General features: G+C 41.7%; 1 protein-coding gene across 2 annotated transcripts; it reads right to left on the reverse strand.

Annotated features, from left to right (window-relative positions):
• Positions 1-27516, reverse strand: LOC146977495 (sarcoplasmic/endoplasmic reticulum calcium ATPase 2a). Of its 2 annotated transcripts, XM_085793783.1 has the most exons (24): positions 27136-27516; positions 26755-26772; positions 26561-26643; positions 24223-24327; positions 21019-21157; positions 12765-12845; positions 11874-11959; positions 11152-11307; positions 10899-11040; positions 10462-10628; positions 7677-7765; positions 7215-7317; positions 6959-7090; positions 6369-6488; positions 6003-6221; positions 5776-5899; positions 5420-5631; positions 5089-5309; positions 4794-4996; positions 4422-4507; positions 4159-4292; positions 3779-3896; positions 3540-3660; positions 1-1104 (listed from the first exon to the last, which is right to left on the reverse strand). In XM_085793783.1, the coding sequence occupies exons 1-24, from the start codon at positions 27251-27253 to the stop codon at positions 1091-1093; spliced, it is 2991 nt and encodes a 996-aa protein (XP_085649909.1). In that variant the 5' UTR covers positions 27254-27516; the 3' UTR covers positions 1-1090. The 2 variants fall into 2 exon arrangements, with proteins under 2 accessions (XP_085649909.1, XP_085649908.1); XM_085793782.1 differs by lacking the exon at positions 1-1104 and having other exon boundaries at positions 1974-3660; positions 27136-27515.
• Between the last annotated feature and the right edge of the window lie 105 nt (positions 27517-27621).

Here is a 27621-nt window from a genome sequence, read left to right on the forward strand (position 1 = left end):
TTCAAATACTATATTATTTTATTTACCTGAAACCACAACCTCAGTAATGCATCTACAACCATTATTAATCTTAAATAATAATGATCGTCTCTTTACACATGGTTAATATTGTTCTTCGACCAGAAGGAGTTACCCAGGGGACCACACAGGGCCCCCTCATATTAGATCACAGTTTAACAGCAGTTTGATAAGGATACATGATAGTAATAATAATGATGTCGAGGCTATAAGAAAACAGGAGAACACTGTTGTATTGCAGGATAAACCAGTCTGTAGCCCTCGTGTTAGGACTAGTTCGTCAGAATGGCAAATGGTTCTGTGATCGGCCTACAGCAGTTAACAGGGTGGGGGTGGGAAGGGGGGCAGGTGGGAAAGGAGGGGGTTTAAAAGTCAAAACTCAAGTAGAGCACAGTCAGGTTCAGCATGAGTCACGTCCTCTTCGTCTAATATTGTGCAAATTACCCAAACCGTTACAATAAAAACAGTGATTTCCCAATATCTATGATATATCCATCTTAAAACCATCTTAATATGTCATCAGAGTATTATACATTAGAATCTATAAATACAAATTGCAAAGCCTACATACAGCTGAAACGCATGCATGATTTTTGTACACTGATGTACAGCTAAGACCATTCAACCCAGTGGTTTTTAAAGATTCTCTAAGCTACCATGAAAGTTGGAAACAAATGCTTCATGCAAGAAGGGACGTTGAGGGTGTCGAGAACTTCCCTGCACACAAAACTGGAATAGTGTTGTACTGATATAGCGTCTGCACACAGAGGTATAAGTGTGTTCATGTGTTGTGGTAGATGGGGCCAAGGACCTACTGTTTCCAGCCCAACCACTTTATATAATATACACCCTTCATGTATTTGGTCTTATTACTGTGAAAACATGTCCTCTTTTTTTTCTTCTTTTTTGTCGGTGCAAAGGTACACACACACACACGTACACACACGTACACACACACACACACTGCTGGTCGTCATGGTGTCTGAGGTGTGTGAAGGTAGAGTGAGCACACATGCTGGATGGTACGATGACTCCAGCCTCTGAGCCCACTCTTTAAGTTTTATGAAGCTTTTTATGAGAGCCAACCTAAAAAAAAAAGGGAGATAGAAGCCGGCATTAGTACAAAACAGTTAAAAACTCGATTACGTTTCAAAAAACTGTACATTTTTCTATGATGTGATCAAGAGTAGGTGTCCGTTTTGTGAATATAAGCAAGTGTCAGGGTGGTGAAAAGAAGAGCACACGGTGACATTCACGATGGTGGCATGTGGTCAACGTCAAGGCCAAAGTTTCTCAGGTTTTCTCTAAGGAACGACATCTAATGTGAAGATTAACATTAAAATCACCCTGATATCTTAAAATTACCTGGAGGTCAAAGGTTCTCGGAAAGTAAACGTAAAATTAAACAAAACAATTCAGCTGTCCCCCTGTTAACAGATTCTAGTGCAGTGTGTGTAAAGATAAATGGATACTCACTCTAGTGACAGGGGAGCCAATGGCAGGCATTGAGGAAGAAAGCACACAGTTGTTAAGTGGAACACAAACACACAGTGCGAACAAACCCAGGCTTCACCCCGTGAAAACACATGCTTTAGACGGGGTTTTTTTTTCTCACACTTGGAAATTTCCATACAAAGGATGCTTTAAAGATTAGTGCTGTTGACTGTACGGGCTCTGATCCAACACGTTATCCACTACCACACTGTACTGTGGTTTACCCAGAACCAACCAGGACCTCTAAATATTAAAGCCTGTGAGTCACACACACACACACAAGATCTGTTCCACTGTGTCCTGAATATCTCCTTCCCGTCATGTTGTGCCAAGAAAACTGAAGCATTCATACGTCTGAAAAGATTTTGTATTCAAGTATCATAATGCACATACAAAAACACTGGATATGAATAATGTTGATAACCATTGGCCTCAATTGTATTAAATAAAGACAGAAAACATTTTGATTCAAAGGGTTCAAGAGTGTATTTTTCCTTGAAGTAAAAAAAACAACATTTTGGGTTCTTATTTGCAATCCAAGTTCAAGTTGGAGTATTTGTATTAGTATTTTTTCCTTCAAATTTTTTATTATTGTCCTTTGAATCAAACGCCATGGAGATGGTAATTAACATACATCATCCCCAACCAGTTCTGTCTCCAGAGCAAAACACAAATAAAGTTAATGAATGTCAATCAATACAAACAATATATATATCCTTAAAAGTGTTAGAGTGAAGAAAGTTTGTGTTCTTGGTTTTCTGCACAAGCAAATAGGGGCACACCTCAGATGTTACGCTTTAGCAAGACCATAGAGGAAAAGCATCTAGAGATGAGCAAAAACAATTCTTTTATCATATTGAGGTAGCTGTGCTCTGCCCAGTGCAGAAAAACTGGCTTATCTTCAAATCATGATAATAAAAAAAACAAACCAAAAAAAAAAAAACATCCATGAAGTTAATTTAAACTCTAACAATGGAGGGGGGGTGGGGGGAGGGGATCGGGGCGGGATACACAATTAAATTAGGAATGAAAATCCACATACAGTTCATGCTTGGTCACAGGACATGCGGCTTTTGTTTTTCAGGAATTTTTTTTTTTTCTCTTTTGTTTAAGCGGAGCATTCAAAACGTTCACTCCCAAACCTTTCCCCCCATCTTCGTCTGCCACGTGGAGGTGGGTCCTCTCTGAAAGAGTTCTGAGTTTATACTGAAGACACAATGGTAAACATTAGAAAATAAATCAAGGCGGTCATGTCTAAGCCACGCTGGTCAAACAATTTACAGAGCCATTAAAAAAAAATTTGCATAAAATAGTGTTCATTCTCTGTACAGATCAATGAATTTCTGATATCTTAAATTTTCTTTTCACGAAGAGGGAATCTAAGCAAAACAATCTCTTGTTACTGTAGTGACATGAGACAAAAGATGTTCCCAAAATCATTAAAAATATAAACCTCAAAGGCAATATTGACAAAAAAAAAATGGCAACAGTATATTTTCTTTCAAACCAGCAACAAAGTCCACAGCTACAGGAGTGATGGTCTTCTAACACTCGCATTTAAAGCCTCACCCGTTCACAAAATCCTATCCCAACTCAAAACAGGTGATTTCTCAATGTTAACATTTTATATTATTTGTTACGTTTTCATGTGTTAAAGTTGGTCCTTCTCGTACACACACGGTAGGCACGCACAAGCACACACGCTAACTCTACAAACGCGCACACACACTAGCTATGCACATGTAGGAAGGCAGAGAGGGAAGAGGGAGAGGAAAGAGTGAAGTGATGGCAGTGGGGTGGAGGGAGGTGGGAGGTGGGGAGGGGAATGGGTGGGTGGGGGGAATGGAAAAGTCGAGGTTGTGCTCAAGTCAGTCAGGACCAGAACATGTCAGCCATGTTAGTGTCGGAGCTGTAGATCCAGAGGACCAGAGGGAGGGAGACGGCCACGAAGGGCCAGGAGATTCCCTCCATACATGCAGACAGGGCGCAGCCTTTGGAGCTGGCCGGCTTCTCCAGATCTTTACTACCGGGCTCCAAGTAGTTCCTGGCGGCAAACTTGAGAAACTCGTCCAGTAGAATGACAGGCAGCGAGATCTTGAGCACCATCAGCCACTGAGTCAGATTCAGAGGGGTGATCTGGAAGATGATCTGGAAAAAGCACGCAGGACAAAACGTCACGAGAGAAAAGCATGATGACACTTCAGACTCTGCGTGTCCTCATTTCACGCTACTTCTTTTATGTGTCAAACTAAAAACTATTTCTTACAGGAAGTGGCTCCACATAGAGGATAAGGAAGTGAAGAGACATGGAAAGGCAGATGGCTCCCAGCAGCCACACGTTCTCCCAGGGAGGCATACGCAGCAGGGACTGGTTCTCTGACACACTGAGAGACAAGGACAAAAACACACTTGTTAAGAAAAAATAATCATTTAAGAGCCATTACATAGAAGTTACCACTACTGTATGTAGGTTAACTATTGAAGGTAAAACACCTAAACAATAAAAAAAATAAATTAAAAAAACAGCATGTTGTAGCACAAATCTGTCACTCAGAGCCATCTGGAAGAAACAGTTTGTTTCTGCTGACAAGAACGATCCTTTCTGAACATGATGGACCTGCTGGAGGATTCCTTGCTCACACTGACCTGTTCAGGGCATTGCACATCTCAATGGTGACCAGCACAGACAGGGCCATGGTCATAGGGTAAGGGGACTCAAACACCTTACAGTCCATGTTGGCGAAGTCTGGATTCTCCGGAGCGCACTGCAGGAAGTGGCTCTGTAGGAAGTGGAAAAAATGGTTCGGTCAGATCACTGTTTAGTGCACACAGAGCTAGCAGCGGATGGATTTAGCTTTTTATGTGTAAAAAATGTGTTTCATTAACAGCTGTTTGGATGTAGTTCATACCAGCTGGTAGAAGGTAATCCTCGGTCCATCCTCAGCTGCAACAAACCACCAGGCAGCAGCACCCACAGTGGCAGCACCCACGTAACCTGGTGACGAAAAACATGAAAAGATGTCTGTCACACATGCACACAATTACAGATGCCCCGTTACTTCAATTTGAGAGGACAAACCATAATTGGTGGTAGACTTGAGCTGACTAGCTAATTGCTAGCTGCACTGGTTACGTGGCATCAGGACATTCAACCAGCAGTCCTACTCTATAACTTACAGGCTGATGTTAGCTACAAGCTAAAGTTTTCAGCAAGTTATGTCCCACATGCAGCACACAGACTACCCTTTGATAATTAAGACATCAAAGTTGCCCCCTCTTACATCCAATGGCAAGGTATCTGAAGAAGAGCCACCCGGAGATGAGGGGCTCGCGAGCGTTGCGCGGGGGTTTGTTCATGATGTCCAAGTCTGGCGGGTTGAAGCCCAAGGCGGTGGCAGGCAGACCATCAGTCACCAGGTTGACCCAGAGCAGCTGAACTGGGATCAGAGCTTCAGGGAACCCCAGAGCTGCAGTGAGGAATATGCTGCACACAGAGGAAGCAGGATGTCCGTCAGTGGGAGAGTGAGTGACACACAGAACAGAGAGAAGTGTTTTTTATAAAGCAGTCACCCTTACCAGACAACTTCGCCCACATTTGAGGAGATGAGGTATCTAATGAACTGTTTCATGTTGTTGTAAATGGCTCTGCCCTCCTCGACTGCAGCTACAATGGTGGAGAAGTTGTCGTCGGCCAGCACCATTTCTGAGGCTGTTTTGGCAACAGCTGTGCCTGAGCCCATGGCGATGCCGATCTCTGCCTTCTTTAGAGCGGGAGCGTCGTTGACTCCGTCACCAGTCTGAGGAGAGGGTGAAGACCAGTGCAAATACCATCATTTGTTGTGTTTTTACATTATAAACACAATAAATTATTCATCATTGTCTCATAAAGCATGTCCTTTTTTCCTACCATAGCTGTGATCTCATCGTAGGACTGCAGGTACTCTACGATCTTAGATTTATGCGAGGGCTCCACGCGGGCGAAGCAGCGAGCCTTGATCACGGCTTCTCTTTGCGTGGCGGGTGACAGATCGTCAAACTCTCGGCCGGTGTAAGCCATGCTGGAGACGTCGTCCTCCTCGCTGAAGATCCCAATGCGTCTGCAGATAGCCACCGCAGTCCCTAAAGTGTAGATGAGACAACATTTACTTTCCTGGAATTCGAGTGTGTGATTGAATCCTGAATGAACATTGTGCAGAAAATACAATGTTTTATTTTGCCCGGTAAAATTTCATTCTCTACGCAGCTGTGGCTCTCTCTACGTACCCTTGTTATCTCCAGTGATCATAATTACTCGGATGCCGGCGAGACGGCAGAGTCTAATAGAGGCTGCCACCTCTGCTCTGGGAGGATCCAGCATGCCCACACAGCCGACAAACGTCAGATCAGTCTGGACGATAGCAAAGAGAATAGTTGAACAAAACCACATCAGACCAAGGGGGCCCAGAAACCAACGTCACAGTCCAGCCAAATAAATCTCTCCCGGCTCTTACCTCATACTCGATAAAGCGGGTGGAGTCCTCCAGCGCCAGTTCATCTTTGCTCATGGGGTTGTCTCTGGTGGCTAGGGCCAGACAGCGCAGGGTGTCCCTGCCAGTTCCGTACTCTCTGATGACAGACATCAGTTTTTCCTTGATGCCTGGGGTCAGCGGCACCTTGTTGCTGCCCACACGGACATGTGTGCACCTGTCAATCACTCCCTCGGGAGCACCCTAAAGCAAGCAGAGAAAGCATAATGAGGGCAAATGAAATGGATATAAAATATTCTGCAAAAGAAAATTTTTCCAACGAGAAAATGTTTGAAAATGTGGCACAGTCTTAGGAGTTGCAGTCCCTACCACTCCTACATCATTTCCTACCTTTACAAACATCTTGCCAACAGAGGAGCGGGCTTTATTCGGGGTGCAGTACACAGACATGGACTTCCTGTCTCTGGAAAATTCCAAGGTAAACTCTTTCTTCATCAGCTGCTTGATGACCTAAAGATATGATAAAACACAACTGCAATGAGCGCTCCTTTCATCATTAAAAAAAGAAGAAATGAAAAATGATGAGATCACTGTTACACAATACAAGGGGACTAGGTAACCCTTTAATTTACTTGTTGCTAATTACATGATAATGTCAAGAAATAACTATTAATTGCATAGTAATGTCAAGAAATAGCCGGGCAATTTCATAATGTCATGTTTTCCATAAAGGCAAAAGATTAAACATGCTTTTCATGCTTTCCTTCTTTGGGAAAAGGCCAGCATTTTTCTCCACCAAGTCCTTGCAAGCAATCGCTATATCGTGGCTATATTTCTCAACATTACTATGAAATTCACCGTTATTTCTAGGCTATTTCTAGACATTATGACGCAATTACTTGTTAGTTCTTGGCTATTTCTTGACATTATTAGGTAATTAGCAACCTGAAAATTACTTTTGAGTATTGGAGGTTACTTACAGAATTGCAGGCGTTGGCTCGCTCAATCTTGGACAGGCCTTTCACATCGGTATCAAACACGTTCATCTTCTCCACCAGGCACGTGAGAGCCGTCTCTGTGGCCTCACCCACCTTCTCATACACACCTTTGGTCTGGACAGAAACACACACAAGCACAGAAAGTGTCAGTCTTCAAGAGAAAATGTCGTGCAAAAACATGTCAGGTGTTGCCAAGGATTATCTGCCAGGTAACATGGAAAAATGACTCTCTGCCAACCTCGTTGTAGTCCAACGAGGAGTCGTTACAGAGCGCACAGATAGAGGCCAGCTCCACCAAGGCATCATACTGGGAACACTTGACTGCTTTTCCATCCTGGTACCTAAACAACAACATACGGATGTAGAACAACATAAGGAACTAGTGAGCTGCAGGAGTTTGTTTCATTTCATTATAGAAACATGATTTACACTCTAAATGAAATATATGAGAGTATAATTTGTAAGCGTCTCTGCTCAGGTCTACAAATCATACTCTCCAGACATAAACTGTTTGGAACAAGACCCAATACAAATCCAATTATCATTGTTTTCTGTTTTTTCAGTGAAAACAAAATGCAAGAACAACCACTCCAACTGACAGTGCAATTGAAATATGAGTCATAATAATGAAAGAATCATTTTTTCGGTATCATGCAGGCCTGATTCTGAGGCAACCAGGCTCAAGACACTGAATACTCACACTTCTCCATCTGGTGCATATGTAGAGCCTGTGACGCTGAATTCCTTCAGGGAACAGTGCTCACCCTCTGCACGGTCAATGATAAACATCTAGAAACACAGAAAATGGAGAGATATCGTATTAATACGTAATAATCGTACTACATCCCTGCTGTATCTGTGGGTAAATGCCTCCACAGGCAAACGCTGCGAGGCTGAGGGAGGTTGCTTTCAGCAGGTGGCAGCAGACTACCATCTGCAAAAAAAGAACGCTTGACTTCAGGAGCATACTTGAACATAGTACTGTGTTTAACAGTGAAACGCTGAGCCAAAGCAGACACTGAGCACTCTGGTGGGGAAGGTCCATAAATGTCATGTTACAGCAAGGCAGACGCAGAGTTCCTCATGAGTACACTCAGTAGAAAAGTGAATCACTTGAAGGGGGAAATAGTTTGACCGTGAGTATACAAACCCTTAGGGTCAGGAAAGTAGTTATAGTGTGTGGTTTATTCAGACCTTAAAAAAATTTATTCAAAAACTTCAAACTGTTTTAGTTGAGAAGCACATAGTGGAATTTGTTTATTAATATCTTATAGGGAAAAACACAAGGAGTTTTTGAGGTTAGACCACATTAAACTATAACCACAGCTGCCATGGACTGTCTGTCTTACACGTAAAGCATTTACATGTAAGACACATTTGTCCAAAGTTGAGAGAATCAGGACAGAGATGCACAAGGGATGAAAATAGAAATATCTGAAAAAAAATGATAAAGCATAATGGCTTCTCTCCCCTCAGGCACCAGCAAGACTACAAAAGGCAGTGATGTCAGTGTCGGTCCTACAAGAAGCAGTTAGAAATTGAACCCCCCCCTGCATGGACATTGCAGATAGATCAAGCGTGAGGTTTTTTTTCCTCTATCAGTGACAGTCAAATAAGCAGGAATAGCGTCTGACTGCTTTCCAAAATGAAGCCTTTGAAAATTGCTAAACATAAAAAAACATGCAGGATGAGCAAAAGGAAGAGAAGACAGACAGCAGCGAGGGAGAGAGAATCTTTCAACACAAGGTCAGTTATGCAACTCTACTGCTGGTTCTGCTGCAAGTGACTAACTACTGCATACTGATCAGCATGCTGCCTGAGCAAGAAGGGGGGGGGAGTGGAATGAGGAGGGAAGAAAGCAGGAGGGAAACGGCGGAGCAAGATAAAAGGCTGAGGAAGATGGTGGGACAGAGCAGGAGAGGGGAGTAGGATGAACCAAAAAAAACATAAGAAGTGCTAATGTGCTTAGTCTAAAAGGGAATTCATGTCATTTTTAAGTCTTAGCCAGTAAACAGATGTAGTTCATATTGCCTGAAGTTATTCATGCCGATAAGGGTTGAGAAAGTAAATATAAACACACAACATGTATTTTTAAATCTTATTTAATCTCCGTCTGTGTACAACTAAATCTTTCATTATCCGTTATTAGCTATTTGGTGTCAGCGATGCTCACTGCTCAGCTTATCCCCACTGTCAGCAAGAGGCTGTCAGGGTTACTGCATTGCTCACTGAAAGTTTACACTGACACTAAGTTCTTAGATGTCAGTAAAGTCGCAAGTCATTGCTCCTATTCCATATATGGCAACAGATTTAAGATTCTACTTATATTTGTACTTCTCTTCCTTTTTTCCCCCCTCTAAGCTCGTCATTGCTAATTGTGCCGTTTTCCTGAGGAGGATGTAGTCGAGCCATTTTGTGGCCATGACAACTTCAATATAATTGTTCCTACAAAAAGATCACAGACCAGAAAATGTTAGAACACCCAACAATAAACGGTTGATCACTTGGTTTAATAATGATCACAATCACGGTTTCTATTGTTTGGATCAGTAATAGGAACCCTGTGGTCAGACTATCAGAAATTGTCTGCTGCTTACTCAACCAAATCTAAGACAACATGAACTGTAATGATGTCCCATTTACAAAACTTCTGTCAGAAAGCTCAGAACCAAGCAGAAGTACGATTACAATCATGAATGGTGGGTTATTTTGGTCTTATTGCTGATTGTTTCTCAAATGACGTGACTGTTGTTATGCTTACATAATGTCATCTACTTAATATGCTAGCTGAGTTCTCTCACCCTCGTGTTGGCATTCAGCCTACCACGAATTGTCTTCAAACTCTCTAAGGTGCAGGCTAACATTTATACACTGGTCACTACGAAACCAGTGTAAATTCTATAAGATAAGCTAACAATGTGAACATGTCAAGTGAACTGAGTGAACTGTTGAAGGTTAGTGACCCTACTTTGTGCAGTAAATATGAAGAATAAATGGGTAGATGTAGGATTTTAGATTAGATTTTAGATTTCTTGATAAATGTATCCAATCAAAATTAGATGAACTTTTTATTTTGAAACTCAACAGCCAGGTAGAATTCCTGTAGAACTGTTCATAAGAAGACTGAAAGAGAGCTGGCTGACAACATGTTTGTGGTTTCAACAAACTGTCAAGGGTTGGTGAAGAGGTATTGACAAGATCTTCTTTCTAGATGAAATGTTCTTTAACATTACATCTTAGTTTAATATACTGAAGCTTAAAAATAATTTATTAACATTCTCACTTTAAATGTAGATTTCTGACTAGTTACCTCCACAGGCTATGACTCTCAAAGGTAGCTTCAAAAACTATTTCAATCAAACGTGCAATTTATTCTGCATCTAGACTGCAGCGTGTCGGTATGTATTATTAACTAATACACGAGATCCACAAAATGAAAAGTTTCTGGTTTCGTCTGCCTCAGCTGCTGTTGACCGCTCTCTTACCCTGCACACAGACATCTGATTGGTGGTCAGGGTGCCGGTCTTGTCAGAGCAGATGACAGATGTGCAGCCAAGGGTCTCCACGGAGGGTAGACTGCGGACAATGGCGTTCTTCTTGGCCATGCGGCGTGTCCCTAACGCCAGGCAAGTAGTGATGACAGCAGGCAGACCTGGAGAGACAGAGCAACATAAACAGAGAGGAGAGGGGGGGATTACGACATACGTGAGAGAGATAAATGGCTTGAGACGAATGGAGACGTCAATTTGTACTCATTTACTCAAGCGGTGAAATGACTATCCTTCGCCTCTGTTGCATGAAGTATTGAAAAACAGACCAGATTATAGGATTTTCCAACCAACTGTTCCAGCAGTCTGAATAGCAGCACACTACTGGAGCCTCTCGTCATAAACAGCATGTCATGCACATATCTGCAGCTTACCCTCAGGGATAGCAGCGACTGCCAGAGCCACAGCGATCTTGAAGTAGTAGACGGCGCCTCGGATCCAGGAGCCTCCGTGGACGGGATCGTTGAAATGTCCAATATTGATGATCCACACAGCAATGCAGATCAGTGTAATAACCTTGAATCAAACAACATTAGTTCAATTTTAAAAACGTATCACAAGTTAATAAATGTGTTTAAGAATATTCTAAAGTACAAAAAGGAAAAAGAGAGAACTTCACAAAATAACCTTGGATAGCTGCTGCCCAAATTCATCCAGCTTTTGCTGCAGCGGCGTGCGCTCCTGCTCTGTTGCTGCCATCTCGTCTCGGATTTTGCCGATCTCCGTGTTGCCACCTGTGGCCACCACCACGCCGACGGCCTTACCAGCTGCGATGTTGGTGCCCTGTGAAGGAGCAGTTAAAGGAGGCAGTTGAAAACAACAGCTTCTGGGCATATGGGTTGAACTAGTTAAACAACTTTTCTGACATGCAAGACATACAAATGGGGGGCTGAACATACAGAAAGAACCAACACAACGCAAAGAATTTACAGTATCAAAACTTTCCTAAATTAATTGTAGTGAAGTGAAGAGTGGCTATGGCAATGTTTTTTTTTTTTTCTGCCTGGACGCAATGAGAACATTTCTTATGTGGAAGAAGGTGAACATAACATAAAACCTGCCGAGGACTCTTCATCTGTCCAGTTGTAAGCAGAACTGCTTTGTATTTTTCATTCATGTGTAAAAAGGGAGAAACCAGGGACATAACTGGATAATTCAATTTTTCCCAGAAGTGCTGTTATTTTAAAATAGAAAAAAAATGAATGGAGGGAGGAGGATGACGACAGCAGAACATTGTTGCCATTATAGGTGTTGCCAAGCTCAGGGAAAAGATGAAAAGAAGCAAGGATTCTTTTTTTTTTTAAATGTGTAAGACCGAACAGCCGAAAATGGTCCCGTGAGTCACTCACAGAGAAGAGCATGTTCTTCTTGTCCTGGTTGACAGCACGAGGGTCAGGCACCGGGTCAGTGTGTTTGATCACAGACACCGACTCTCCTGCAGGAAGGAGAAACAAAACATATGAGAGAAGGAAGCAGTGGGAGAGCAAATTGGTAGCTGTGATGCTTGGCTGACACTTTGGGCAGATGTGTGGAAAAGGCTTTGCAGCTGACTGAACAGGCCTGACAATTATCAAATGCTGCACTGCCACTGCCTTTCAAACCCCATATCTGATTGTGTGCTTCCAGTCTGTGTGTGTGTATGTGTGTGTGTCTGTGTAATCATCTGTGAGAGGTCTGCACTGTTCTGACAGAGTAAGGCAGGGAGCATTTGACAGGCCGTATGGCCATGAATGGGGAAAGGAAGAGGGGAGAAAAATAGCTGAAACACTAAAATATCCCATGGAATTTGCTACCAATTAAGGCAGCAGAGCAAGACAAGATTTAAGGACTTGATTCGTATAAACCTCCTCTGTTATGCATTATCCACCATTCAGTGTTCTCCCCTTATTTTCCACCTACCGGGCTGCCCAATCATTCATCCATATATTCACATAATTCATTTTGCTGTCATCCATATCATACACTTCTCCTTTGTTCAAGTATTATCTGTCTGAGCAGCCATGACTGCAGGTTATAATGAAGGCAGTGCATCAAAAGGGAGCAGAAAGTACTTTTTCTTATTTTCCTGCTGATCAGGAGAAGTCAGGTGTTTGTAGAGGGAGACCAACAAATAATGCCCAAGTAATATGTGCCTACTCATCAAAGCTATAAAAGAAAAGCTCCAAGGAGAGTACTATGCAAAACATACAGTGAGCACGCAGACGCTCACAGAGACAAACACATTTTAGAGACATATTTACCTGTAAGGATTGACTGGTCTACCCTCAGTGTGGTTGACTTGATGGAAGACAGCCTGATGTCTGCGGGCACTTTATCCCCAACTGTGGACAGAAACAACAGAGGGGACATGTGAGCAGGTCTTCACAACTTAAAAAAGTCATTTGTAAATGAAACGCGGCCACAGGTGTATAGAGGGATTATCTGTTTACCAACAAATCAGGATGCGTGCGCAACCTGACTGCAGAAAGAACCGGTTGTCATGGTTACCTCCATGGATCTAGTGTAGTCAAAGCGGTGTTAGCTAGCGATGTTGTCAGCCTACTACAACAGTTTATCACCTACTGATGTAGTGTGTGTTTTATACATAGACGGTTTTATAGTTTTATAACGGCAGGAAAAAAAAAAAAAACGTCAGGACGGAGGATCGAGTTTGTACCGCGGCAACGGCAACTCAGCCACGGGACAAGCCACGGACACTCACAGCACGGCGTCGGTCGGTCAGCGGTAAAAACAACACTGTCACTGTGCATACCTAACGTTACCTACAGTTATTTAACAGACAATAATGTTCAGGAAAACACTCACGATTACAAAACTCAGTGGCTGTGAGGACTGATGCTGCCTGGTCAGAGACGAGGGAAGAGGACGGACATGTCTAAAGTCTGGAACAACTGCATAACGTAACTGTAACGTTACGTTACCTGCATGGCTGAGTATGTACCGGTAATGTAAAACAATATAGCTTAACGTTAATTAATCTCAGCTTGCTTTCCATTAGTATGTGACCTCGTCTTCAGTCACTGTCGTAGTAAACATTTCACAACTCATTCGCTGCAGTTCTCCAGCTGTGCCTGTGGGCATATCTAGCTTTATCACCATTCAAACCAACGTATCTAACACGTTATATTGCTCGAAATTAATCGCCAATGTACTATTTTCTCTCTCGTTTGCCTTGAAAGGGGTGCGAGTTGACGCTATTATGTAAATTTTGCGCGTTTTGTTATTTTTATCAAAACAATTAGTGCAACTTCCAGCACAAAAAGACATGATCACGGCTCTTGCTGCTCTCTTTCTGCAGGCGACATGCGCAGTAGAACCTCTGTGACGTAGGCTGGTAATCCCTCTATAGATACATAGTGTAACTGGATTAAGTTAATTTTGAAAGTGTACAAACAGTTGTCAAAGCAATACAAGGGTAGAGTCCTGTTATATGAATGTCCCATGTGGAAAAAGACATCTCTAAAATTAAAGCAGCATATAATGAAAAGAGAAGACACTTAAGATAAGAACAATAAACAAATCACCACACACAGACGCTTAATTCTTGGAAATAAAATCAACTGCTGTGTTACCCCATCTCCCTATGGGAGTAATAAAATAATCAAACTCAAGTATTTGTTGGGAAGAAGCCGAGAGAGTTCAGTATCATTGAAAAATTAATGTTCCACTCATCTCCTGTACAGGACGCAAATAGATTGCTGCTCATTCTTTCCACTAACAGAAGTCTTAGCAATACCCAGTAAAACAAGTTTAAGATGTAGATACAGTATATAGCAGATTCCTAACAAGAGTTTCCTTTGCAGAAAGAAGATAAGTCCCATTAAATCCAGTGACTTTTAATAGCTTTGCTGTAAAGGGGATCCTTTTGGCTCCTTTGTATGGTTTTACACGCAGCTTGGGCCTGACGTGGGAGATAAAAACTTCAGATAAGGAACCTCTCAGCTCTGTTTTGATTAAAGAAATAAGTATTTCATCAAAGTCGAACCATATTCTGCACTTGGATTCACATCTGCTTTCAAATTATATATTTTTTTCAATTACAAAGTACAAAAACTAAGATCCATGATAAAGAATTACAAAACACTACTTGAAAAATGGCTTGTTGATTATGATAAATACTGTACTGTTACAGTAAGACAATGGATCAGCTATGGGTCCATATCATAGCACTTATAAATGATGTCTGATATTTTAATGAAATTCTTAAGCACAATGGAAAATGTAATCATCATAGCATCATAATGAAATGTGACTTTGAGCTCAGAGTAAGACATCACACAGCTTGAAATGGTGACGGCAAAAGCAATATAAAAGCAATGACCCAGAGGCTCTTAAGAGATCCCTCTATGGACAGTGGTGACAGACATGTAAACCAACCCATGGGCCTCTGCGGTGCCCTTCTGAGTAGAGAGTGAGAGATGGGGGAGAAGGAGAGAAGAGAATGAGAAGAGAGATCGGATGAGTCCTGCAAAACACACGGCCAAAAATGGGAAAACTATTTTGATCAGTTGCAAACATGTACGGTTGGAGTTGGGGGAGGGGAGACTGATAAAAAAAAAGAAAAAAGAAAAAGCTTCTGTTTTAAGCAAGGAGAACCCACTTCACGTCATGAATTGAAATAGTAACAGTATGACGTGTCTTTGTACTGTATATGTTCTGTTCATTCATTCCCACCGTTATCGAGTTTTTATTGGCTTTCAGACATTACAGACACTCAAGTGAGGAGATTCTACACAAGAAACATGTAACCAACAAAACACACTGCGTTGTTCCACACTTGACACACACACACACTATACCAATAATCTAAAAAATGGATCTTATCACTGTAACATGTAGTAATGCTCAGAGTTCATAGTGAGTGATAATGCTTCTGGACTGTACCAGCTGGATTACCAAATATGGTCGTCCAGTTGAATAGTGGCTGTCAAAACTACTTCATCATCACCTGTCTGCCTTCAAACTACAGCCTCATTTAACACACACGCACACACACACACACACACACACACACACACACACACACACACACACACACAGTGGAGATAGGGATAGTGGAGGAGATGAACATGAGGGAGGACGCAAAGGAGACGAGGAGCTGCAGTCACTGGTGATATTAAAGAGCCAAAGCCCTGTGGGACGAGGTATCCAAGGTATCACTAATTAGAAAACCTCATCCCTTGAAGTAATAGTGAAACACCTCCCTATTTACCACCCATCGTTGCATACGGTGCAAACGATCTGAGCATAGTTTGGCAGCAAGACAACATTAAAACTAAACCTACATTCCTTGAAATTATAAACCTTTTACATTACAAAAAGGAAATCATACAACGGCCAGTAATAATAAGATAAGCACAAGATGCAATTTTAATATAATGCAATATTAATGCATTTGAAATTACTGATGCTATTCATCAGTGGTGCTACAAATCATTTTAGCACAACAAGCGAACTCAGTCATTTTTATAGTTATCTTCAGAAATGTGCTGCAGGGACCAAGAATTTGCAGCTGCTCCGACTGGTAAGAGTGACGTGATCTTTCCTTTCATCTTACAGAACATGCCCTTTTTAGCTCTTATTTTTCTGGGAAAGAGTGGACAGCCTCTGGGATAGGGACCTCTCCTTCTCCCATGTGAATAAGAGACTTTATCTGTGTGTGTGTGTGTGTATCTGTTCCCCCCGCGTGGGGGACAAATGTCAGGTTACACACACTTGAGTGATAACAGTCTGTCAGTCGATGAAGTCGTCTTGGTACCCTGTCCAGGCCAGCGTCTTGTCTCTTCTTTTCCCTCCTCATCCTGACTGTGTGTGTAAAGCCCGAGTGATTGATGGTGTAGCCTCCATTCTTGTGATCAATCTCAGAGAATGTGAAACTGCAGAACAGTCAACTACCCCATAAAATAGAGTTTGAGGTCAACTCAAAATCATAACATGGAACAGGACACCCTTAATTTTAGTAACTGCAGTCTAATAAAATGGCTAACAAGTCATCATGGGGGGTCTGAGTTTAGAAAAACTTCAGAGGTCTTAAGGGGGTTGTATATTTTCTCTCCCAGTGGCTGAAGCTCCCTGATGTGCTAGCATGAAAACTTCCAGCCTTCTGGGACCTTTCATAAGGTCCTGCAGCACTTTCCCACTCCTCTTATGAATGGAAAAATCCTAAGATCAAACTTAAACATACGCGACACTGTGCATGCAATGTCATTCCTGTGTATTGTTTCACTAATGGACAACACCTTGGACAAGTGAGAGGCCAGAGTAAAGTTGAACAGACAGGCAGAAGATGACAGATGGAGACAAACAGCGCGGGTGTTGACAATACACCATCCTACACTGTTAGACATGAGAAAGGAAATGTGGCCACGTGGCCAACTGGAGCACAAATTGTTTATCAAATTGAATCTCTTCCCATTTAAAAAGTTACATCCCGTCTTGCTGTCCCCCAGGAAAGGACAAGCCCACAAGATAAATTCTAAGCCAGGAAGTACTGAGCTGATTAGTCTCACATGATGTAATACACACCTGAGTTAAACACAACCAGCAAGAGTGAATAAAGAATAAAGGAGAAAGGAAGAAAGTCAGGACAAGCTTTTATTCCTTGTGCACAGGATGTTTGTTGATACACGGGTCAAGGCCTTCACTTTGGCAACTCTTGAATAAGGCATTGCGAGGTAAAACAAAAGCAAGGCAAAAGAGAGCAAAGAAGCAAAGAATTGCTACTGTTGCCTCAGTGGAGTACTGGCAGTCAATTACAACCAGTAGAATCACTTTGGGGTTTTAATGAAACCTCACAATAGTCAAGAGACAGTCTATGAATGGCTCAACCAAGGGACAGTGAGTCATAATGAAGTGGGCGACACAAGCGAGAAAGTCAAGGCGTAACAGGACAAGCAGGAGAGCTAAGAACTTTCACTCTAAAAAGTGATGTGTCAAAATAAGTGGCTAAGACTGTGATAGAAAAAAAAAACATTTTGGGGTTTTGGAAAAGTCCCTGGGGCCAGAGCGCACAGCCTCCAACTCGCGCTGTAACACATACAGCACACATTCCCGCCGTCTCCGTGACTTTTCCCATAGTCGTTTTGTTTTTTTGTGTGTTTTTTCAGACAGTAATAGGCCGACAACAACCACTATTGCATCTTCCTGTTCGCCCGCCATGTTTGTTTACACTGAAGTCACGTTTGACTACGCCAGATTTGGAATATTGAGCGTGAAGAACCTGATACTGCTGAAGATCGGTTAATGTGGTGTGCTCCGTAGTGCACATCACACACACTATAAGATCAGAAGAGAGAGATCTTGTGCGATCTGTCTTTTGTTATCATCAAGTGTGTGGTCTCCAAATCTGTGAGGGTTTGAAGAATGTGTGCCAGCCTTAAGCAGAGCAACCCTTTCAGACATTCACTGTTCTATAGTGTAGGTCGTTTTCTAACTATATTTGATGCTGATGCAACTTCTACATTACCTGACAAAAATGGTGGAGAGTGGATGAATTCTATTCAGATGATGAAAAATATCCTTCCCACCCACAGACCGATAAATTCAATAATGCCAGTCAAAGCATGTTTCTTTTGGCATTAATGAAGCAGTGCCTTATCCAACAGAAGTAGCCCACTTCCCCTACAACAGCTACAGGAAACCCTGACATCATTCTTTTTTGACTGATCCTATCTTTGATCAAAAAAGCAAGTGGAAACAAACTGGAATGAAGGACAACCGTGGATAAGACAGAAAAATGATTTCACATGATCTTCTTGTATTTGGGACACCTCCTAGTCGGCTCAAAGTGTATAATTAGCCAGAAGATGCATCAGTCTAGTCAGAGCCATGGATATTTAAAACACAGAAAGCAAACCAATTCTTTTCCCATTGCCATTTTTCTTGCGTATAATGTTAAATGTCACAAACCCACCAGAAAACAAGGTTAACGACAAATATAAAGCAGAACAGATGCCCGTAATTAAGGTTTCCTTTTATAGTTTTTAATGCCAGCTGAACAAAGTTTGAATGCTGTTTGATTTGCATTGAATGTAAAAAACAACAAAAAAAACAACAATAACCAGCCCATGACAACTTTTGAGTCATTTGGTCTGGGAATTAATGCGACTGTCAAAATGTAGCATAGTTAAAATGTCGATATATAAGCTACTGTGACATTGCGGTGATGAGTTTTCTAAACCTTTGCTGCCTGTTGATAGTTTGTGAACAGGAACTCCTGCCTGAAGTAAAACAGTCCTGTGTCCTGCACTGACTTGCTAGTAAAACTTTATCAAAGTGGTTTTGCTTTACACTTAATATGGGAATTAGGCTAAAGCTATAGCTGAACTCGATTTCAACAAGATATGACTAATACAGAATTTTTTTTTGAAAAGAGGACCGCTAGATGACCAGTTGCTACAGATGGCCACTCAGAACACTTCCACCAATACAAATGGAAGCAGGCATGTCACTTGATACGATGCCTACAAACAGATAATACAAACCGTGGTCATTGATACCAATTTCATACTCCCCAAAACAAAACTGTTAGTGCAACAAAGCCATGACACCAAAATGTGACAAGCAAATGTGTAGGGAAAACGTGTTGCAGAAGAAGATTGTTTTTCAGCCTGGAAGACAAGGGGCTGCATGTCTTCTGGATAACGGAGACAGCCGAGAGAAGGAGTGGGTACAACCTTCACTGTGTCCAAAGATAGGACTGTGTGCATTTCACACACTCAACACAGAGACGTCTACTAACCACTTAACGACAACCGCTCTGATGGAGTATATAAGGTGGTGACAGCAAAAATTATCAGAGCTCTACATCTAAAAGTACTTGAAGGATATAAACCACATGCCTGGTTTGACAGGACACTTTGCAGCATGCCATTACACAGCGCTCATGCTGCAACTCAACGGTTGACGGACGCATGCACACACGGCTCTTTGGCTACGCAACCAGAGCGATGGTAACTGCACCTGTAGATGCTGCATTTCAGTTTGTGACAGGTCCATACTGTGCGACTTAAATCTGTTCATCTCCATCTTCATTACTCATGTGCCCTCAGAGGCCCATCTATCAGCTTTTTAGACTATATTTATGCGAACAGCTTGCTACCACAGACAGTAAATCACATGCTGTAACAGTGCACATGAAGCACACAATACAGATAGAGATACAGTCCAACTACAACACACTTGGTGCACTGAAAAACCGCTGTAATGATGGTCGCTACAACATGCACAGTGGTGTCACTCTGAGTATAACAAAGGACAAGGTCTGAAGTGTTGAAGTGTTGAACAGTGTGACACGCAACAGTCCGTACTGAGCTCCAGTCCTGTTCCTGAGTGGAACAAGAAGAGGAGGCTTTAGTGCCTACTTGATCACTAAGATTGGAAAACTGCAGCATCAAACACTGACTGGTTCAGGTTCATGTTATTAGTGAAGTGAGAAAATAAACCCAAAAATTGACAAGGAAAAAAGTTCAACAGATAGAAGTCTAACAAAAATCTAACCGACGTGGTACTAATTTGTCACTGAGTCTTTTTTTGACTAGGATGAATGAAAAATATTCCCCATTTTATTTTGTCATGCTTCAGGCCATTGTTCAGTCCAGTGCTATATTTCAGTAAATATTGATTTGTCATCAACTGTCTTCTGTTGGAAGCTAAAAGAGGTTTTGACCTCAGTGATGCGTTACGTTTCTCCATTTTAAGTTCTGTGCTCTTTATCAAAAACAAGTTAGTATGATAATAATTAGCCTAAGAACTTCTCTTGCTCAAATTACACTGAAACATTTATTATTGAGAGTAACACATTCTGAGAGGTTAAATCCATAAACCTTTCCTTTAGTGCCGGTCAAAATGACAGATTATGAATTATGAATTCAGATAGTTTTAAATCTTCTCTGTAGCCCTGACTGACTAGCCTTTGCTTTGAGAGGAAGATAATGAGACGATACAATACTAAACAGAGAAAGACTGAATGAAAGTCAACAAAAGAAATGTAAGAAGGATCAAAGACAGAACGTGGTCATTGAGAATCAGTAAGAAAACGAGAGATGAGGAGCAGTGACGCAAAAGGAAAAAACATATGTGGCCCAGTCCAAGTTGAGGTTAGCCAAGAAATGTTCAGAAACAGAATGGACCTCTGCTCTTGTGTTGCATAACAGCTTTACTTACTATGCGCTACCATTATTCTGAAATTGTCATGGGAGTTGAACAGGATGAGAGATCAGCTGTGTGTTTAGACTGTGTAAAGAGTACGTCATAACACTTCTGATGATGTTTACAGAGCTGATGACCAATGTAATGTGTGCATTTCTGACAGTCAACAATAGCATCTGCATGTTTGATTCCATCAGTTCAATAGGCAAAACTGATGTGGCTTCTTAAACCGATTTGGTTGTTGAACCATTTCATCCTGTAGTGATAACTTACATGCAAGTGAGAATATTCTGCATTATTAAAATGAATCATGACTATGAACATGCCTACTGTTTTTCATCTTACCTGCCACCTCAACGATGTCTCCAGGCACAATGTCTCGGGCCTTGATTCTCTGGACGCTCTTCCTGTCCTGGCGGTACACTTTCCCCATCTCTGGCTCATACTCCTTGAGTGCTTCAATGGCATTTTCTGCATTTCGCTCCTGAACAGTAGAAAAGGAATTATTTTAACATGGGAACTACACTGATATGAGAAAAAAAAACAAAAAGACAAACTATTTGGTATTTGGTTAAGCTTAATACAATGAAATGGCCAAATTACATCTGATGCAGATCACGTGGTCTCTTAATGCATATAGATAACAATTCAATGTGGCATAGCAGCAAGGTTAATGATGAGCTTGTGCCAAACAAAGGATTGGTTATCAGTGTTGCAGTGGTTTGTTGATGCAGTCAGATTCTTTCTAAGGAAAGTTATCTGTAAACTTTGTGAAAGAACCCAACAAACTTTAAAACACTTCTGCACATGGGGATTATGAAAACAGTCTTAATGGCAATGTTGTGTTTTACATGAATAATTCAAATTTGTTCAGGAAGATCACAATGTAGAATTTGATTGAGATGAGATGTGTTGTTACAGCTAGAGCACAGATATTCAAAATAGCGGACGCGAGTTAACTCTTTACATAAGCAAAAGTGACAAATAAAAAATAAACCAAATGCATATCATGACACGTGTTATAGACAGTGGAGTTAATTATGTAAACATTGGGATAAACTCTAGGAACTGAACAACAGAGGACAGATTTTTGCCTTGGTTTTCTTTTCAGATGTTAAAAATATTGTTTGGTCTGACGCCAACATAGGAGTTTAAAGTAAAAGTCTCGAAAGACACAAGACTACAAACGTATTCTGTTTTTCTTCCCCTTCTTGCCTGCTCAGTTCCTTCCTAAAACACTCTTCACTTGCACTTTTCTGGTAGTGCTGACTTTTCCTTGTCTGACTGCTCTCAGATTGGACATGTTTAGTGGCAGCTCCCTGCCCAGCTGGCTGGCAGGCAGGCAGTGCTCACCTAAACATGGCAAGACAGGGTAACACACCCCAGGACATCATGGTCTTTTGTAAAGGATAGCAACAGGGACACAAAGCCATTAAAATGGCTGCCAGTAAAGGTGAGAGTTTACAAGGTTAAAGGGAGCTGGAGAGGACATGCTAAATTACACCTGCTTTTAATTCAGAGGGACTCATTTGAAAATGGGCAGAGTCCTGTCAGTGACCAAATCAACAGGCTTTGTTGCATTAACAATGGTGAACAAGCAGCTAGTTAACAACTCCCTATTTACACAAGCCTCACCAGGGCTGTAAACCAGCTTTTAATTTCCAAGCCAATCCAGCTGAGACCCACCAACCCTACCAGATGTCTTTACTACAAGCATGGGGGTTGCTATCTAAATTAGTTTATTAGACATCAACCCTAGGAGCCACTTGAACAGGCAGAAATGCACTTTGGGTCTATGACAAGGGCAAGAAATAGACTGAACAAGCCCTACAGGCCTTGATCTTCCACGTGTGACCTCTAGGGTTGTTCGGTATACCGGTACTAGAGTGGTACCGGGGTACTGACGCATTTAAAACGGTACCATACTGCGCTTAGATGGGACCGGTACTTTCATTTTGCGCCGCCGGCAGCGGTGACGTCGCCGCGTGAAGTCGCCGCATTGTAATTTGAGCCGAGGCGAGTGAGCGAGTCACAAAAGAAGCAAGGTGCTTTTTTTTTATTACCGTTACAGCGCCACCTGTCCATGTGCCTGTGTTTGTTTGTGTTTTCTCTCTCTCTCTCTCTCTCTCTCTCTCTCTCTCTCTGTGAACAGCGCTACGCGGAGATGAATTAACGGAGCGATATTGCGTTGATGGGGAAACAATAGGTGTGTGTTTGTGTAAAATGAACGTTTGTGTTTCATTCTATAAACTACTGAGAACAATTTCTCCCAAAAATTACAACTGGTCAAAATAACAAAAAATGATGCAGTGTTTTCAGACCTCAAATAACGCAGTTGATAATCATTTTTAAACAGACCACTAATGATTTAATTTAGGAAGAGTTCAGTACTGATGCATATGTTATAGTTCTAAGATTTTCTATTAAAATAAAGCTAATAATGACATTTTTTGTGTTCTCTTTTTATTTGGAAAAGTACCGAAAAGTATCGAAAAGTATCGAAAAACATGTTGGTACCGATACCGGTACCAAAATGTTGGTATCATGACAACACTACCTCTATGTGTGTGAAATAAGCAAGAAACATCAAGTCTGACAGGCCTTTTGTGTATTTCAATGATATCTGTTTAGATCTTCTTACATAAACCATGACATGATGTAACAAGACAGCCTGACATGCCAGTGAATCATGTCTAACAGAAACATGCCCATCACTGTATTGTTCATCCCATTCCCTAGTATGACATGCCAAGTCTACATAGATGCTATTACAAGTAGTGTTTAGGTGCATTAATTTAGACCTGCCCTCAACAAGACAGGTTTAAAGAGCTGGTGTATCTATCCATCCTAACTAACTTTGGGGTAACAGGCCTTTTTCTAGGTCATTTTGAAATTTGATCGACATGGGTGCCAGTCTAAAAAAAACACAAGATAATTAGGTTTTTTGTGTGAGGAGTCGGGTGCCTCAATCTAGGACTGCTGCTGCATTTGCTTCCTGCCTATAATTAAGGTGTATGTTGACAAATCAATACTGCCTCTCAAAGGGACTGACACTGTAAATCCTGGGGGGAAGCCAGGGCTTAGCGGCCGCATGTGAACAAAGAGGCGCAGAAATAACTCTTCATTCACAACAGTTGTATGTTTTGTTTTACCCTTGCAGACCAAATGTTGTCCTGCTCAGTCAAAAGGGTAAAAGCTAGGGTTCTCTGAAAAGATATGCTAATGAAAGAGGAGCCGAATATATTAAGTGAGGAGGTGGGGGGGGGGGGGGGTGAAGAAGGCAAGGTTGCCAGTATTACTGTCTTTATCCTGAGAGTCGAATAAGATATGCGCTTTATTCTTGGCCTGAGTGAGAAACATTATATTTCAAATTACTCTCTGTCGTGATTTGATTACGAGCTTTTCTTTCAATGGCATTCGTTTTACCTTTCACAGAGAATCCCTGTGCTATAAAGCTTGTACTTTCTCAGCATACTTTTAGAAACAGATGCCAACCTGGGGGGGAAAAGCTCATGCAGAGATACATTTCTAAAGGTAACATGTATTTACCTGCCACACTCCAACAATGGCGTTTGCTATGAGAATAAGTAGGATAACAAAAGGCTCCACAAAGGCTGTAACGGTTTCTTCTCCCTCTTCAAACCAGGCCAGCACCTACACGAACAGAGAAAATGAAAATTAGCAATGAAATATATAACAAATATCAACACTGAAATGCGAGACATGAGGGAGTGTTGAAGCCTTGACTTGCAGTAACACTCCAAAAAACACAACAATTAATTCTCCCTTGGTGGAAAACCACACCAACAGGTATTCACAGAAAACACTTTGAACAGTTATTAGGTAAGGTCACATCATTTTTATTGCACGAAAACTCTGTTCTCCTAAGTAGGGCAAAACCTTACAGGATATCGAAAACCACCACAATGTGTAACAGATAATATCAGTGTGGCCAACCACTTTACATCACCACATGAATGGAACAAACAGGAGGTAGAAAGGTCAAAGCTATTTTCAACTTGACTTGTATTAAGCAGTGTTGGATTGTTCTCCAGGTGGGGTTTGTCTTCGGCCTCGTCTGACATTAAATCTCACCGCTTATTGAGCAACAAGAATAGTAGATGTGTTCTCACTGTAGCCTTCTCTGTAGTTCACAGACTGCGGTGCAAACACAGTATAGGGAAGCGTGCCAAAGTGTAATAGACTGGAAATGAAAGCATTCTCATAATAGTTGTGTACTGTACACAATAATGTAAGCTACAGGTTTGTTTTGCTAGGAAAATTATATTCAGTCTCTTAAAGTGGTTAACACCTTAGTTGGTGAACTTGTGCCAGAACCGACTTTTACGGATCTGGCATGATGATTTTGAGCACCTAACAATAAGTCATAATGAATATTAAGCCAGCCTCTGCCAGTATTGCAGAAACTGAGCCCACTGTGTTAGAAAGTCGTTTCAGAGAGACTGATGGAGTAGTAACCGCTTTCGCCTCTTTTGGAATCTGTGCCAGGAGTGAATTGTGTCAAGCGAAATCCCAACGGCCCCCCCCACATCTTCTACTCCAACAACCTACTTACGCTGGGCCAATCAAACATCAAATTCAATTGTAAGAGTCTACTGAGATAAATAGTTTATGTTGCTCCCATCATTTTCAAACCAAGTGAATATAAAGCTTAAATAAATATAAGCTTACAACCTCGTGATTGAAATATTTACATTGGAATAAGTGTGACTGTCTCTCCATGTGCTTGTGTTATTAACAGCGTGTTGCTTACCATTACCACGGGCTAATAACCTTTACAACCATAGCTGGTTGTCATCGCCATGCCTCCAAAGTAGAAACATAGCCATGGGCTAGTGAACCTGACACTGTGTCACACAAATAGCACTTCACTGAAGAAAATAAACATGTTTGTTCATTTGTGAAAATGTGATGTTTTACTCTTCACAATAACAACATAAACGATGGATATGAAAGCAGTATTGAGACAGGTACTAGGAGTTTTACCCATCTCTAGAGTGCAATGGCAAATTGACATTAGGAAACTCAATCATCAGAGAGATATATGAACTCCTCAGATGTCTGTCACTTTCCCTCTTTAGCAGCCAAACACATACCTCAACACTCATTTAGACCACAGGCCACACAAACATTGACCATGCTGAACAAGTGGCACAACAATCTGTCGACAGTGTCACACCATGTCAGCATTTTTTAAACTGTGGACTTTACTACTATTGACATGTTAATAGAATCTCTATGATTTAAAAGATTTAAGATGTGCTTCAACAGCAAAAGCAGTAATGCACCAACTTGAAAAAAAAAACATTAAAATAGAATCATAAAAAAAGTTCATCTGCGTTGTGTCAGACAGGTTCTGGGCGCCTGGCTCCTCCACTTTACAACAGCATTCTTGCTAAGCTGCAATCTGCACTGAATCAATCAGAAAAAGACTATATGCACTTTGTAGGCTGACAGAGCTATACCAAGAAAATAAAAACCTGCACTGGACTCATCACTATGAGGTTGAAATGATTGGTGAGGGGGGATAACGTTAAACAATGTTTAAACAGCAGAGAGCCAAGGGTGGCTATTTTCTCCTTCCACACTGAAGGAAATTAAGGAGAATCTTCTGTTTATGTAAGCGTGAATTGCCCTCTCCTTACAACAGGACTATACTTGCACACTATCTACATTCAAGTTATCTTGAGTTGCATTTTCAATGCACCACCCGGTATCCAAGTGTGACACCGTGCTCAGACTTTTATTACTACTGATCTAGATAGCATGGTGAAGGAAGTATAGCCCTTGGGTATTTTCTTTTTAAACCAGAAGTAGCTTTATCTCTTGTATTTGAGCAGTGACTGAACAAATGAAGTATACTTACAAAAGATATGCAGGCAGCAAGTAAAAGGATCCTCACAAGCAAGTCTTCAAATTGCTCAATGACCAGTTCCCAGAGGGATTTGCCTAGAAAACAAGAGATTCATTCAATCAATTACAGGAATGTAAAGCTGAATCAGAGATTCAACACATGAACAGGTAGTAACTCTTGCATAAAAAATACAATAGTCCACTCACCCTCCTCAGCTGGCAGTTCTGCAGATCATCCCATCCACACCACAACCAAAAAGAGAAATGGACAAGCAGTTAGTCATGTCATGTATGTCTTCATGTAAAACATCCGCATGTAGCAGTATTAGCAGCAGTGGAGCCCAAATAACACAGATACATAATGTAACGGAGGGTCGTTGTGTGGACAACTGAGTCACAAAAGTGATGCTCGACAGTATTTCAACACAGAGCTCGTGACGTCAACAACGTTTCTCTTTTTTGCCCAGCATGTCGCCCGTTACAACCAGGAGCCTTGGCCCATTCATAGCTACATGACACCGGCGGAGGGGGAAACATACAGCTACATGTAACATAATTTCTATTAACCGACGTGAACCAGCCACTTACCGTTTGGTCCAAATCGTTCCCGCTGTTTCTTCACTTGCTCTAAACTCAACCCCGTGCTTTCATTCACGTTAAAAAAGCTGTAAACTTCTTCAACGGTCTTTGTGTGTCCGTTGTCCATGGTGAACGGCCACTTGAGGACTCGGCTTGTTGTTTCGCCTTGCTGCGGGTCCCAACCTCACTCAACCTGTCGTGGTTATTTCCCCCCGTTTTTGGTGTCACCCCCGTGATTTAAGACAAAAAAAAATTACGTGAAGATTTTCGAGCGGCTACTCCTGTTGTGACTGTTGTCGGCGGCTTGTTAGGTAAAGCTCGGGGCAGCGCGGCGTGCAGGTGTCTACCGAAGAGTGGACGGATTAGCGGCTCCGGAGCTAACGGTGGCTAACGAGCTAATGCTAGCTAACGTTTACTGTTGGGCTCCTCTGGCTCTGCTTGAATTCGCCGGCTGTGCTCCGCTAGCTTTCCTGCGAGACCTTTGGCAAATGATTC

The sequence above is a fragment of the Trachurus japonicus genome, chromosome 12, assembly GCF_045865225.1.
Source record: "Trachurus japonicus isolate A0001 chromosome 12, Traja_1.0".
Classification (NCBI taxonomy): domain Eukaryota; kingdom Metazoa; phylum Chordata; class Actinopteri; order Carangiformes; family Carangidae; genus Trachurus; species Trachurus japonicus.